At 38.5% G+C, this 14804-nt stretch overlaps 1 protein-coding gene across 1 annotated transcript in view; it reads left to right on the top strand.

Annotated features, from left to right (window-relative positions):
- The first annotated feature begins 434 nt into the window (after window positions 1-434).
- LRRK2 (leucine rich repeat kinase 2) overlaps window positions 435-14804 on the top strand; it is a 132891-nt gene continuing 118521 nt past the window's right edge. The window contains exons 1-6 of the mRNA XM_008140557.3: window positions 435-750; window positions 1029-1114; window positions 5829-5938; window positions 8154-8242; window positions 11893-12027; window positions 14399-14533. Of these exons, the coding sequence (XP_008138779.2) occupies window positions 597-750; window positions 1029-1114; window positions 5829-5938; window positions 8154-8242; window positions 11893-12027; window positions 14399-14533 (709 nt within the window). The 5' untranslated portion in view covers window positions 435-596. The remainder of the gene's footprint in view (window positions 751-1028; window positions 1115-5828; window positions 5939-8153; window positions 8243-11892; window positions 12028-14398; window positions 14534-14804) is intronic.

Raw genomic sequence — 14804 nt, 5'->3', positions numbered from 1 at the left:
TCCTCTTCCTAATTCCCAGACCTTCGGCGGGGCTGAGGGAGCCCAGGCTGGCAGGGTGGAGCGGGTGGCCGGCCCAGTGGCAGGCCCCGCACCTCCTCTGGCCGCTGCCCAGGCTCCAGGCCTGGGGACTCGGCGGGCCGGGTCCGCTGAGTCAGTTTCTTGCGCGATTCCGGGCCGCGCTGCGCCCCCCGCCACTGGGATTCGGTCCGCCTTGGCCCGCGAGGGGGTCACGGTCAGGGTCACTCAGGCCGGACTCCCCCCGCTCAAGCCCTGTCAGCGCTGCTCGCCACGGTTCCGCTGGGCGCCCAGCCTCAGCGAGCCTCTCACAGGCCACTGAGCTCCGTTTTGGGGCCTGGGTGGGGGAGGAGGAAGCAGGAGGAGGAGGCTCAGGGAGGGCAGGGCGAGCTGGGTGGGGAGTCGCCGCCCTCCGCATAAACAGGCGGGCGTGGGTGGGTGCGCACGGGGCGTGCGGGGCGCTGGGGCTGCGGGCCGTGAGCTGTGCTCGCCCCGGAGCGGTGGCCTGGGAGCAGCGGCCCGGAGAGGGGAGCCGCCGGCCTTGGCGCGGGAGGGGAGGCCTGCTGGGAGCAGGGTCCATCATGGCCAGTGGCAGCTGTCAGGGGTGCGAGGAGGAGGACGAGGAAACTTTGAAGAAGTTGATAGTCAGGCTGAACAATCTCCAGGAAGGAAAGCAGATAGAGACGCTGGTCCAAATTCTGGAGGATATGCAGGTGTTCACCTACGCTGACCACGGTAATCATTTGCAAACGGTCCTTGGTCTCCCGCTCCCTCCCAACCCCCCCGCTCCTCCTTTGCAAACTTGCTCCCCCGCTCTTTGCGCAAACCTGGACTCTTGGGAAACCACGAACTCCACTCCTTAGCGCAGAAAGCAGCTGAGAATTCTAGGAAGGGCTTGCGGTGACTCCTTTTGCTTTCTCCCCCCTTGTCAGACTGAAAGGGGGTGCCACTGTGAATGGTGACTTTGCTGTTTTTTATTTTTGTTTTTTTGCCCCCACCCCCTTCTTTTCCAGCCGCCAAGTTATTTCAAGGCAAAAATGTCCACGTGCCTCTGTTGATCGTCTTGGACTCCTATGTGAGAGTGGCGTGTGTGCAGCAGGTAAAAGTTTTCATGTCGCCCATTTCCCCTTCTCTTTGGAAATGGATGTTTTCCTGTCAACGCTGCATACCTAGAGCTGTGAGTCATTTCTGAGATTTGGCTTGATAAACCCTGACTGTGATTTTAAGATGGAGAAGGATTGTCAAATCATTATCAAAAGTTAACGGTGTTAAAGGACTCCCTAACTGTCTTGAAGAAGTAACTTTATACAGTTGACTGACACTGTGGGTGGTGGGGGGAGGTGAATAATAACAGGTTGAGGTTTAGTTCTGCTATTGGCTGAGTTCATCAGCTTTTAAGTAAACGTTATCCCAACAATCTTTCCAATGTACAGCAGGCTCCAGATGACAGCATTGTGAATAATTTGTGAAAACAGTAATAAAATTAATAATAAATTAATAAAATGAGGCAACTCACAAATTTTCATAGGGTTAAGCTTTTTTAAATTTTCAGACAGATTTCTGTCTTTAGTTGTATATCTTGTAGTATCTAAATAAAGTCATGGTTTATGATTCCTCTATAAGCTCAGATTTGTACGTTTCAACTGTTTTCACATAAAAATGAATGTAGAAGTGAAACTTAGAATGTGCACCATTAGAAAGCCAGAAATTTGCTAGATCTATTATATATATATATATATATATATATATATATATATATATATATAAAGGAGCCCTAAGGAGCTAATTAATGATGATAACCATTCAAAACAAATACCTCCTAACATGTTAACTTCCTTTATAGATTTAGAGATTTAGAGAACTGAAATCAGTGTTGTCATTTGCATGTAAGGTCCTGAGGTAAAGAGAATTGAACTTTGAACTCTCGGTGCAGTCATAATACCTACTTGTGAAGCTAGACACCTGTAAGAATTATCTGGATCTCTAAATCTCTATCTCTTGCCTATCTCTGTATCCAGCTAGTCTCATCTGGGTGAACACATACCTAGCTTCTTTTATATAAGGACATTTATATCTGGGATAAATGGTTACTTTTGTTTTTCTTCAACTGAAATATTTACCATCTGACTATTGATGTTCAGGCTGTCGCTAATAAACTATGAAAAGATGGAGGCATGATAAAGACACTGTTCTTTTTAGCATCCAGTGTCTGAATTTCGTCCATGAAATATGAGTCATTTTTTAGCTCTGGCCCTTTGAGCTTTCCACCCACATCATCCCCTCTTACTTGCCTGTTCTTTGGTGTCCTTGTCTGGCACCCTCCATTCCTTGAATTCTGTGCTTGATGGAGCCACCTCTGTTGGGTGCCACGCAGAACCATTGGACCCTGGGTGGCTGGGCTTTAGTCTGCAGGGTCCAGAGGAGGCAGTGCTAGACTTGAGAACCAAGGGGAGCCTGGGACAAACCCACCACCTACTTCTTGATTTTAGCAACTGCCTAAGCAGTGACAGAGCCAGGACTCAAGTCTTCACACACATAATAATATCTTCCCATCAGACAGCCCACTAGCTGTCTGAATTCACAAGCTTTTCATGCAAGTAAAAATCACAGTCATTTGGTGCAAATATTGTGGCCACGCTAGACACAATGACATTATCAATTTTAATTATCATCGGTCTTATCAAAGGACTGCAGAAAGGGGATCTCTCACTGGTATTTTAATACTCCACTTAAAAGAAAGTGGGTTATTTTTTTCTTCGCATCTTTTTATATTACTTTTGCAATTAATATAGATATCCTTTCATGCTTTGTATGTTGAATTAGCTGGAAGTGCTGAATGAAAAGCTCTTAATGATGAATTAAAGAAGTTCAGGTAAATTACTCTTCATAATAAAATATTAAAGTTTGTTTCAAAAATTCATTTAACATGATAGTCCAGATTCTGAATTTTTATTTTCAAGGTCTTTTCATATTTTATTCATGCTCCTTAACAAATGACAATCTTTAGGGAATTGGTCGTTAGGCTAGCTGTCCTAATTACTTTTCTTTTCCTGCCAGTCATCTGATCATTCTCTGTGCTCCTCAATTTTACATTACTTGTCTTTATCCACCCAGTTTCAACCTTTGAGGTAAAGGAGTGAAATTAATGAAGGGGCCTAAAATTTTCTTTAACCCTTTGCACTCACTTGCTTTTTTCTCGATTCCTTAATTCTAATGCTAACCGTGTCGAATCACACTCAACATCCGAGTGCAAAAGGTTAATCCCCTACACTCTTTCCCATTGTGCATTTATTAGATCTTTGAGTTTATAGGCTAATTATAATAAAGTGGAACTACCAATTTGATCTGTATATATAAAAGCCTAAGCAACCGTCCAACCATTCGACTGGTAGCTATGATGCGCACTGACCACCAGAGGGCAGACTCTCAACGCAGGAGCTGCCGAGCTGCGGTGACTTGGCAGCAGTGGTTCTCGGGTGACCCACTGGGAATCAGAGAGGAGGGAGCCTGATTCCGAGGTGTGTCACCCGAGAACCGCCCTCTCGCAATCCAGGACCCCTCAGGGGATGGTTTCGGCCCGATCCCCACAGGCCAGGCCGAGGGACCCCACTGCTGCACGAATCCATGCACCGAGCCTCTAGTTGTATTATAACTGTATAGGATAGAAATCTTCTCTCTTTGAAAGATAAGCTTTTAATTGAACAGATTAATAGATCACTTGCTACCCATGTTTTAGGGCCAGCAATTCTATTTATTTTATTTATTTTTAAAAAATATATTTTTATTTATTTCATAGAGGAAGGGAGAGGGGGAGAGAAATAGAAACATCAATGATGAGTGAGAATCATTGACCAGCTGTCTCCTGCACGCCCCCTACTGGGGATCGAGCCTGCAAACTGGGCATGTGTCCTTAACCAGAACTGAACCCTGGACCCTTCAGTCCGTAGGCTGATGCTCTATCCACTGAGCCGAACCAGCTAAGGCCCACAATTCTATTTAATCATAGCAGCCTAGTTGCCTCAATCTTTTTGCAAAGCAATTTCTGATGCTGCTGCTTCACCAACCAAAACAAAACAGGTTTTCTCCTTGAGAAAGCCATGCAGCTACAGAAATGAATATAGCATCCTATGTGATTAATGATTTATTTTCCACCAGAAGCTGTTTCAAATGTTATTTTCTTAAATACTTGGGGAAAAAGTCTCAATGTATTTTATGAAAGCATAAAAATAGCCTGTTTCTATGACAGCTGCATTGTCAATGTCTGTTCAGCTTATATGGAGGTGGGTGTCTTACTTAAGTATAGGAAAAATAGCTGTCAGAAATTGCTGCCTTTTCGAGTAATTTGAAAGTATGTAAAAGGAAGTAATGATGGAGTAAAGCAATTCATGCTTAATCCAGAAAAGATCCAGAAATGATATGGTAAAGAGATCTTGTGTAATTATTTTTATCTTGTGAAATACCCCTTATTCCTGTAAACAAGAATGTTGTGCCATTATTCCTTATTAGATGCACAGAAATGTCTCATCCTTGTCATTCAACTCTCTGCATCCCTCAATTCCACTTATGCATCCAATCTTAGTATGAAGATAATATTTAAAAAGTATGGATGGATCTGGAGAGCATTATGCTCAGTGAAATAAGCCAGTCAGAGAAAGACAAGTGCCATTATTTGATTTCACTCATATGTGGAATCTAATGAATAAAATTAACAAGCAAAATAGAGACTGACTCATAGATAGAGAGCAGGCCAACAGCTGTCGGAGGGGTGGGGGTTAAGGAGCTGGAGGAGTGGAGGGATTGAGCAAAAAAGAAAAAAGAGAAAAAAAACGCATGCACACAGACAACAGTGTAGTGATTGCTGGGAGTCGGGGTTTGGGGCAGGTGGAGGAGTGTGTAAGGGGGATAAATGGTGATGGATACAGACCTGGCTTGGGGTGGTGAACACACACATACAGTGTATAGATGATGTGCTGTAGAATTGTGCACATGAAACCTGTATTATTTTGTTAACCAGTGTCACCCGAATACATTCAATAAAAAGGAAAACACCACCCCCCCCCAAATAAAAATAAAAACAAAAAAATGCATCGGTAAGATAGTATTTCATTTGGAAATATGGAAGAGCCTAGGGACACTTTTGATGTCTAGACATCATCAGCACATTTTTAGGTGTTCTAAAGAAATTTAGAGGGTTCCCTGGACAGATTCTACCTCCTCTCTATTTTATACTGTCTTTCTCTTTTTGTCTGGAACAGATGTTATATTGTCATCAGACAATGATGCTGCTTTTCTAGGTCCATTACCTGGGATGCAGTTTTTCCTGATAACTCACACTTTGCCATAAAAATCTTCGACTTCCCCTAATCCTCCATTCCAAGCCACTTCATTTTTTCCTATTATTTAAATCCTAAATATTTACAAGAAATTCTGTCAGGTAGATATGACTTAAATAATACTGAGGGCTGAGTATAGCCTTTCTTGAACTTCATAATCTTGCTATGCCCTTGAGAACAATTTTTTGTGTTTTACTCTTTTTAATATTTAGACAACAGGCACGTCCATTTCCTTTGTCACTCAGAAAGAAGTTGTAATACTTTTTGTGTGACCTTCTGGTATGATTTTTGGAACAAGATGTATTGTAAGTACATCACTTGCTTTTCTTAGGAAGCATGTTAGATTATCATTTTGTTTAAAAATAACTATTTAAAAGTAACCTAGTCACCTGTCCTAAGAATGAAGATATTCACGTTTGACTGAAAATGTTCCATTAGCATGTTTTAAAAACTGTGAATATTTGGCTTTCTTGCTTTCAGGTGGGTTGGTCACTGCTATGCAAATTAATAGAAATCTGTCCAGATACAATGCAAAGCTTAACGGGACCCCAGGATATTGGATACGATTGGGATGTCCTTGGTGTTCACCAGTAAGTATGACAGATGTGTCAAAACACTGCATTAAATATTTCTCTATACATATGACTACTCTTTTCTTGATACGTTATATTTGTAATCCAAGTCAATCTAGTAAAATTATTTAAAATACAAGGACATTTTTTTCTTGAATCAATAATTTACTCTTTTGGGGGTTAATCCTTACCTGAGGATATTTTTCCCATTGATTTTTTTTTTTTCTTAGAGAGAGTGGAAAGGAGGAAGGGAGGGAGGGAGAGAGACATGGATGTGAGAGGGACACATTGATTGGTTGCCTCCCACCCATGCCCCAATGGGGACTGGGGATTGAACCTGCAACCCAGGTATGTGCCCTTGACCAGGAATTGAATCCGAGATCCTTCAGTGGGGCTGATGCTCTAACCACTGGGAACACTGGCCAGGGCATCAATGATTTACATTTATAGAGAGCTTTCAGCTCAGAAGTATATTATCTAATTGAATAAGAAAACTAATATTTGAGGTAAAATGTCAGGCATTATTATTTTAAGTTGTAGATTTTTGATGACTACTTATGAATTCAAACCTAGAGACTTTTTTTTACTTTTAAATTATAGAACTAATACAAACCACTAGTTTTTTAAAAAAGGGAAATAAAAAGTTAGATGTTTGAACAGTAATTTAGAAGTTTATGCTTTACTGTCTTTAAGAAGTACATTTATGTATGTTCATACATATATATTTAATGAGCTTAAACCACAGCTTTCAAAATGAAAAGAAGAAATTACCTTTCAGCACATCTGCAGCCTATCTTGATAGCTGTTTTACCAGCTATGTTACTGCAGTTTGCATCATAATTACTTTGTAGATGAACCACTTATTTAGCCATAGTTAGTTAAGAAAAAATGTTCCAAAGGAAAATCTGTTTCTAGGAAAATTCTTTTTCGATAACTTTGTTTTGTGACATTTAAAAACTAGGTCTGGTCATTAACTTTTGTGTTCTTTGTTCTTAATGGGACTTTCCTTTAGCACAGAGAAGTGAATACATATTGTTCCCAATGACATTTTGCTTGTGAAAAATGTAACATATGCAAAAGGAAATTTACATCTTTGGGTTGTTTATTGGGATCAGCTATAGCTGCAAATTTAGACAAATAAGAACTATTTGTTCACTCATTCATTCAGTCACTCATTCACTCGTTTGATTATTCATTACTTTACCCTTCATTCAATTGTTTATTACATGGCTTCTTTAGGCAAGAAGAAGTGTGAAGAAGATAGACACTGCTCTCTACAGTGGAGCGTATTAGATTATTCCCAGCAAAAGTTTATTGTAAAACATTTCTCCCTATATTCAAGGATCCCCCCCCTCCTCCCCCCCCGCCCCCCCCCCCCCCCCCCCTCCCCTCCAAAGGCTTACAGCATTGAGCAAGAAATCCCTTGGATGGTGAAGTTCTGAATAGAGGGAATGGTGTAGGGAGAGGTAGGGGTAGTGTGGATAGGAGGAGAATCCACAGTGTTGAAGGATGGGGTCACTCACCTCCTCACCTCACCAACTGGAGACCATGTAACAAGTTTCTTGGATCTAAATGAAGCTATGGATGCTACCTAACAATGGAAAGCCAAGCAACACTGGGTCGGAATAGACTAAAGATTGCATATTTTAGAATTCATAACTCAGAGACTCAAATTTAATAAATACTGATTGAGTACTACTTATATCCTAGGTTCACTTTCTATTGTAAAATATTATCAATTTCTTTTTCAAAAATAGAACTTTTAAATTATAGACCTAATATAAACCACTAGTTTTTTTGAATATTAATAATTTAGATATTCAAATGATTCTTAATTTATATACACAAACTAGTATATTTATAACATCTCTCTATATTTTAAGACATCAATATGCATTACATGTATATCATAAGTTTATATCATATAAAAATGGGCTTGATCTCTTGATGCATATAAATCTTCATATTTTAGATATAGAAAATCATTAATAATTAAATTTGAATATTTTGAGGAAGAAGTTATAACTTCAATATTGAGACTCAGAATGATTCCCTGTTGAATTGTCATAAGCCTTGCTCAGGTTTATAGGAAGAAAAAAAATACATGAATTTCAATATAGGGAATGAAATACAATGAGATGAATAAAATATAGGTGACTAAAAACAATAGCTAAAAAAAGCAAACACCTGGATATTATATTTCATGGATATCAATTTCTCTTTTTAATTACAGGCTGATTATTAAAATGCTTACAGTTCATAATGCCAGTATAAACCTGTCAATGGTTGGACTGAAGGCCTTAGATCTCCTTCTAACTTCAGGTAATATATACACATATATTTTTAATGTTGACTCATTTAACTAATATTTTAAACCATTTGCTGTGTTTTAATGTCTTAAAATATAATAACATAATATAACGTAGATATTGATGATCCCCAAATTCTTTGTTTTCATTTTTCTTTCCTTATTTCTTTTCTCTAACCTTTTCTATCAATTCCCACATAATATCTTGGCTTGAAATATTACCTTATATAGAACTACACCCCAATTTATATATTTAGCCTTAGCTTAACTCTTAAAATCTGGTCCCACATCTCATATTCCCATTAGCTTGTTGTCCAAACAGATCCTTGTCATTATTATATCTTTCTTCATTATATCTTTAATATATTTTATATAATATAATATGATCTATAATAATAAAAGCATAATATGCTAATTAGACCAGATGTCCTTCCGGATGACCTTCCGGATGAAGCCAGGGATGCAAGGGAAGCCCGGATCCTGGGTGCCTGCTGGTGGCCAGAGGGAAGCCAAGGTCCCAGGTGCCAGAGGGAAGCCAAGGTCCCGGGTGTCAGAGAAAAGCCAGTGTTGGCAGCCAGGGGAAGGAAGGCCTACTCTTGCATGAATTTCATGCATTGGGCCTATAATATAATATAATAAATATAATATAATATAATTAATTAATATAATATAATATAATATAATATAATATAATATAATATAATATATATAATATAATATATTTTTAGAATATGACATAATAGTAATATTTAAAAAATATATAGCATTACTTCTTGAGTGCTTGATAGATGCCACACTTCACTTATAAAATACTTCACATGCCTTTAAAAACATAATCCTCAAAACATCTCTGGAGATAGGTACTTTATCTCAGTTTCCTAGGAAAGGAACACTGAAGCACAGAGAGGTGGCCTCATCCCATAAGTAACAGAACTAGGGTGTGGTTCCACGTGTCAGGTTCTTTCCCTGAGGAAACTTCTGTCTGGATCAGAAAACAAAGACTCTTGATATTTTGAAATAGTTGTGCTCATTGCCTGCTCTGATAGAAGGTTCTGAGAAGAAAGGCTGCGTACAGGAAAGCAAATCAGGAAGGGTAGGGAGGCATTTCCTTCCAGTGGTGGAGGCTGCTTTAGGTCAAGAGAACAGCTTGGGCAGAGTTGAGAGGTCTGTGAGCATAGCACCATAGGGGCTGGACCAGTGGGTGGGACTCCCTTAGTCATGAGGACCCAAAAGGAGAGAGAGAAAGGAACAAAGAAGGTAAAGATCAGAGAGCGAGGGAAGAGGGAGAGGAAAGGCCAGAATGCACTCACCACTTCACCACAACCTTTTATTAAAATGTGTAATGGAACCTTCTAACGAATCTCAGCCATGATTTACTTTAAACTCATCCTTGGGATCTTTTTTTTTCTTTTTCTTTTTTTGAGGGGAGAGGGATCATTCTCTGTTGGCAATGAACAGGAAGCTGCTGAGGGTTTATGAATTTAAAAAAAATCTACCAACACTGGACTATATAGCAGTGTGCCTGCAGTTAGGAAATTTGCCATGTGTTTTGAAAAGACTAGTCAATTTAATTTCTTCCACATAAGTTTCATAATTTTGCCCTTTTAGGCAAGTTTTTAATGTATTTTAAAGTTTATTCCATATACTTATTAAAGGTTAATTTCTGAATCATTTTTATTGTTTGGCTTATTAGTTAGTTCATTTAATAGTTACTGGGCACTTCCTTTGTGCTGAAGAACTGCAAGAGAGATAAGGCAGAATTCCTACAACATAGAAATATTGGACAGCTCAGCACCACTGTCCAGTATTACATTTTGAAATGAAGGAAATGTTGAATATCTGTACTTTGTAATATCATGGCTAGTAGCCATACGTGGTAGCTGTTGAACATCTAGAATGTGAGAAACTGAATTTTAATTTTATTTAATTTTAAATTTAGAGTTGAAAAAGCTAGATGTGCTTAGTGCGTACTGAATGGACAGCACAGGCAGAGACATCAAGGGTATTTAAATAAACAATTTCAATTTATTAAGAAAAGTACTCCAACACGGATATGAAGAAAACCAGCCTAGGAATACAGAGAAGAGAGCAGCTAAACTCATTTGTAGAAGTTAAGACCATGGACAGGCACAAGTTTAATCCAGCCCTGCCTTTTATTAGTTGCTGGACCTTGGGAAAAGTCACTCGGCTGATTTACCTCTCAAGATTCTTCAGTTTTCTTATCTCTCAAATGGGGATTTGCCCCTACCTTGTGGGCTGTGGTGGGTTTACACGTGGTAGCAGGAAGTGCTTCAACCGTATCTAACATGCTGTGTACTATACAGGGTTTACTACTACCACCACCACTTTCATTCCAGGACTACTGTTTTTATTGACAGAATAGGTATTGTTGGTGTTATTTCTTGAATTATGGTAGGAGCATGTTGGTGGTGGGAAAGGGCAAGGAGCTAGTGCAAGTGCAGAGAGATATAAAAGAAAATGTTTAGTGATCAGTAAGGAGTTTAGCATGTTTGGAGTCAGCAATGTATGGAGAGACATGGGGCTTATGAAATAAAGCAGCCAGTTGGTGAAGAGTCTTGTTTATCAGACTGGAGGGTATGATAAGGCCTTCGACAGTTTCAGCAAGAGGTTTACTGAATACCCTCCCTTTGATAAGGTAAGATAGTTATTTAAAGGGCCACTATGGCCGAAACCGGTTTGGCTCAGTGAATAGAGTGTTGGCCTGCGGACTCAAGGGTCCCAGGTTCGATTTCGGTCAAGGGCATGTACCTTGGTTGTGGGCATATCCCCAGTGGGGGGTGTGCAGGAGGCAGCTGATCGATGATTCTCTCTCATCGTTGTTTCTGACTCTCTATCTCTCTCTCTTCCTCTCTGTAAAAAATCAATAAAATATATTTTAAAAAAAATAAAGGGCCACTATGCATGAAATAATTGAATTATTAGTTCCTGGTTCTGTAGGTTTATACTTGAAGCTCTATATGTCTATTTCTATTTCTGTTTCAAGACATCGCATGGCATAAGGAGAAGTACCAGGGAATATTAAGATCTTATTCAGTAGAAAGTATTAGAAATATCATTCAAGGAATAAATTAAGTAGAAATTTGGGAGAAGCCCAGCAATTAAGCAATTGTGTTTTCATTCCAGGCGAGGGATGATGAGGTCCTGAACACAATAAGCATGGAGGGGCCTAGATCATAAGGAATTTTCAAGATATTTAGGAGATAGATTCAAAGGACTTGGTAATGAGTTGATTCTTTGGTTGGGCAGAGAGTGTGAAGGGAATGTGAAGAAGGAAGATGACCTGGTGGTTTCTCTCTTGGGTAACTATTGGGTGATGGTATCATTGATGATGATAGGGAACAGGAGTAGCCTATGTTTGGGATATTCGAATAGTGTTGTCTAAGAGGCAGATAGAAATATGTTTCAGGAATTGAAGGCAAGATGTCTTGGCTACAGGTATTGATTAGGAATTGCATAGTAAAGTGTACTAGAAATTGATTTATTTAGAAAGATGGTAGAGCTTGGTAGGTCTAACATCTGGGGTAATTTCGTGGTTTATCAAAAATAAAAAGCCCACAAACCATTTGTAGTCCTCATGTTAAAATGAACACAGTACGTGTTAAAGCAGCTGTTTACTTGGGACATATTGTTCTCTTCATTCTAGGTAAAATCACTTTGCTGATATTGGATGAAGAAAGCGATATTTTCTTATTAATTTTTGATGCCATGAAAAAGTTTTCAGCCAATGACGAGGTCCAGAAACTTGGATGCAAAGCTTTACATGTGCTATTTGAGAGAGGTATTTTAAAATGTCAAATTCTTTATTTTTATATTTATATAAGAAATGTATACAAGAAAAAGGTGTATAATAGGAAAAGTAGGATATAATTATGATACCAAGAAAATATGTAAAATATAATTATGATACCAAGAAGATATGTACTATTTATTAAGAAGTAGGAGTTGTCAGTCTTGGGTAAGTAATGGGGTTCATTCAGAAATATTGCTTGCTTTTGTGGAATGAATTTTATTCATGGGTTATAAATTATATAATCACAGTACACTTTCTTCCATTTCTTAACAAGACATAAGGTTCACTTTGCAAATGTGTAGGTGTTAAGAAAGAAAAAATAAAACTGAAGACAAGCATAGGTTAAATTTGGGTTTATGACGTTGAGTCATCACCAGAGATTTTAGAAATTGGTATCAGCTCTGCATTACAGATTCAGGAGGTTTACAAAGTGCCCCTTAGGAAAAAGTCCAATATGTTTCTTATCAGATGGCACTGAGATTGATAACAGAGATTATCATGTAATTTAGAGTTGGTCCTTTCACTGGCTGGATGGGGAAATAGATCAGGTGAAATGAGCAACCTGCCTGAGGGCACACAGCTAGCTGCCACCATTGCAGTTCAATTTACCACTGTATTTTGAGAGCAGCGTTTGCATCATTATGAGAGCTGACTGTGCTGGGAGTTTAGGATGAGAATAATTTATGTGAGCCCTGTGTCCTTATCAGTTTACCACTCTAGTGTCTGGCAGCTCCAGGAATAGGATAGATCACCTTATACTGTTGAATTCCATCTCATTCCGGAAGGACTTTAAATAGCATATAGATATTTATATACACTAGAGAAAAAAATGATGTGGAAATGGGTGAAGGGAAAGTGATATGAAAATGATAGGTTAAATTTACTACCTACCTCAGGTCCTGTGCATTTGCAAAGTATTGGACCAGAAATTTGGCTCTTTGCTTCCTCTCTGGCAAAGAAAAGAGGTAAACATCACTGGTTACAAATTTACTTGAGATGAAACCCATTTATGAGGACAGGCAATGGGTCTCATGAGAGACCTGAGAAATCCTCTCAAAAGTTTCCTTGGATGAGATGATAAAGTACACACAATATGCAAGGGATACAAAATGTATTTCAGTGAAAGACACTCTGTCAAGAGTCAGAACAGCATGGGCCTGCAAGATGATCATGCTTGGGGAGAAGAATTTGCTGTGAGTAACGAATGGAAGAACTGCATGTCTTTTGGGTTATCTTCTATAAATGTTTTATCTTGCAACGAGGCTCTTGCTAAGAATTGGGAAAAGTACAGTCTGAGGTTTTATTGTCTTATAGGGCCTGCAATCTTCTGTGTTAGGGGAATATTCTTCTTCATGGAAGAAGGGCTAACATCACGCTCTCACCAGCATGTGGGACCCATCCATGACATACGGAGAAGCACCAGGGAATGTCAAGATCTTATTCAGTAGAAAGTTCAACAGTGCTGACAGTATTATGGTGGTCAATGTAGAGTAGGAAAGTTGCTAAATTTTCCAAGGAGTATCTCCAGGACTTAGTGGCACCTGGAAAGTTACTTTTCACAATTTGAAAGTATGCTGTGGAAGCTGCTCCACAAAATGAAAGGTTCATGATACTTCTGACTTATTAGAAGAACCTAATTTCACATTATATTATATGGGTTATTGGTAAAAAGTTGAAAAACAAAAAGTAATACTGATCATGAAGAGTGCTGCATTTTCTAACATTTTTGTCAGTGCTTTGCTCAGTCTGGATAAATCAGATTTTTGTACATGTGTTTGAAGTTCCCACCCAATAAAGCGACTCTAAATGGAACTCATTGGCTTGATCAAGAGACTTTCATTATGAAAATTAATGATAATTTTTGATCGCTGATGAGAAATCAAGACCATTAAGACAGAGTGTTTGAAAGTCTAATTACTTGTCATTTGCTGAAGTTCATTCCTCTTTAACTGATAGATTTAGCTGAGCTGTCTTTCAACAGTTACAGTTAACCACTCCCTTTTCAGTATTGTGGTATGTTTACTTCCCATAGGTTATCTTTATTAGTCATTGGTCAGGATTCTCCCAAATCTCCCAAATGAAACTGTAAATAATTTTGTTTTTTCTGAGAACTGATGACTAACACTTTTACATTTCAAATTACAGAGAAACTAATATAGTTCAAAACAAAATTATTTTAATCTCAATAGCTCTTTCCCCACTATAAAATGTAGGAAGGGCTTTTTGCTGATATATATAAACGTATTATCTATTGTATTTATTGTGTCTCATACAACTATCATGAATATTATATTTTTGAGTAATTAAAAATTTCATGTCATCTTTAAGCTTTTTCAATATTTTGCCTTTCATTTTTCAGTTTCAGAGGAGCAACTGACTGAATTTGTCGAGAATAAAGATTATATGACATTGCTAACTGCGTTAAAAAACTTTAAAGATGAGGAGGAAATTGTGCTTTACGTACTGTGCTGTTTACATTCCCTAGCAAGTCCTTGTAAGTAGCCTATATACATGATTTCTTTTTTTGTGTGTGAACAATTATAATATATCTCCTTCCTGAGTGTGTTTTAAAAATATTTTTATTATATAGAAACTTATGGATGTTGAACCCATTCATTTATTTATGCATTTCATTGGTTTTTATTTATTGATATTGTACTGGAGCTGGCTCTGGGTTTGATATAGGGAAAACTGTAATATAGAAAATATAAATATATTTCTTGCCTTTTTGGAGCCTATAGTACTATGGGAGATATAGATAAGTA

This window comes from Eptesicus fuscus, chromosome 7 (assembly GCF_027574615.1).
Source record: "Eptesicus fuscus isolate TK198812 chromosome 7, DD_ASM_mEF_20220401, whole genome shotgun sequence".
In the NCBI taxonomy this organism is placed as follows: Eukaryota; Metazoa; Chordata; class Mammalia; order Chiroptera; family Vespertilionidae; genus Eptesicus; species Eptesicus fuscus.
The sequence above is the reverse complement of the archived record's forward strand: the minus strand, read 5'-3'. Positions and strand labels throughout refer to the sequence as shown.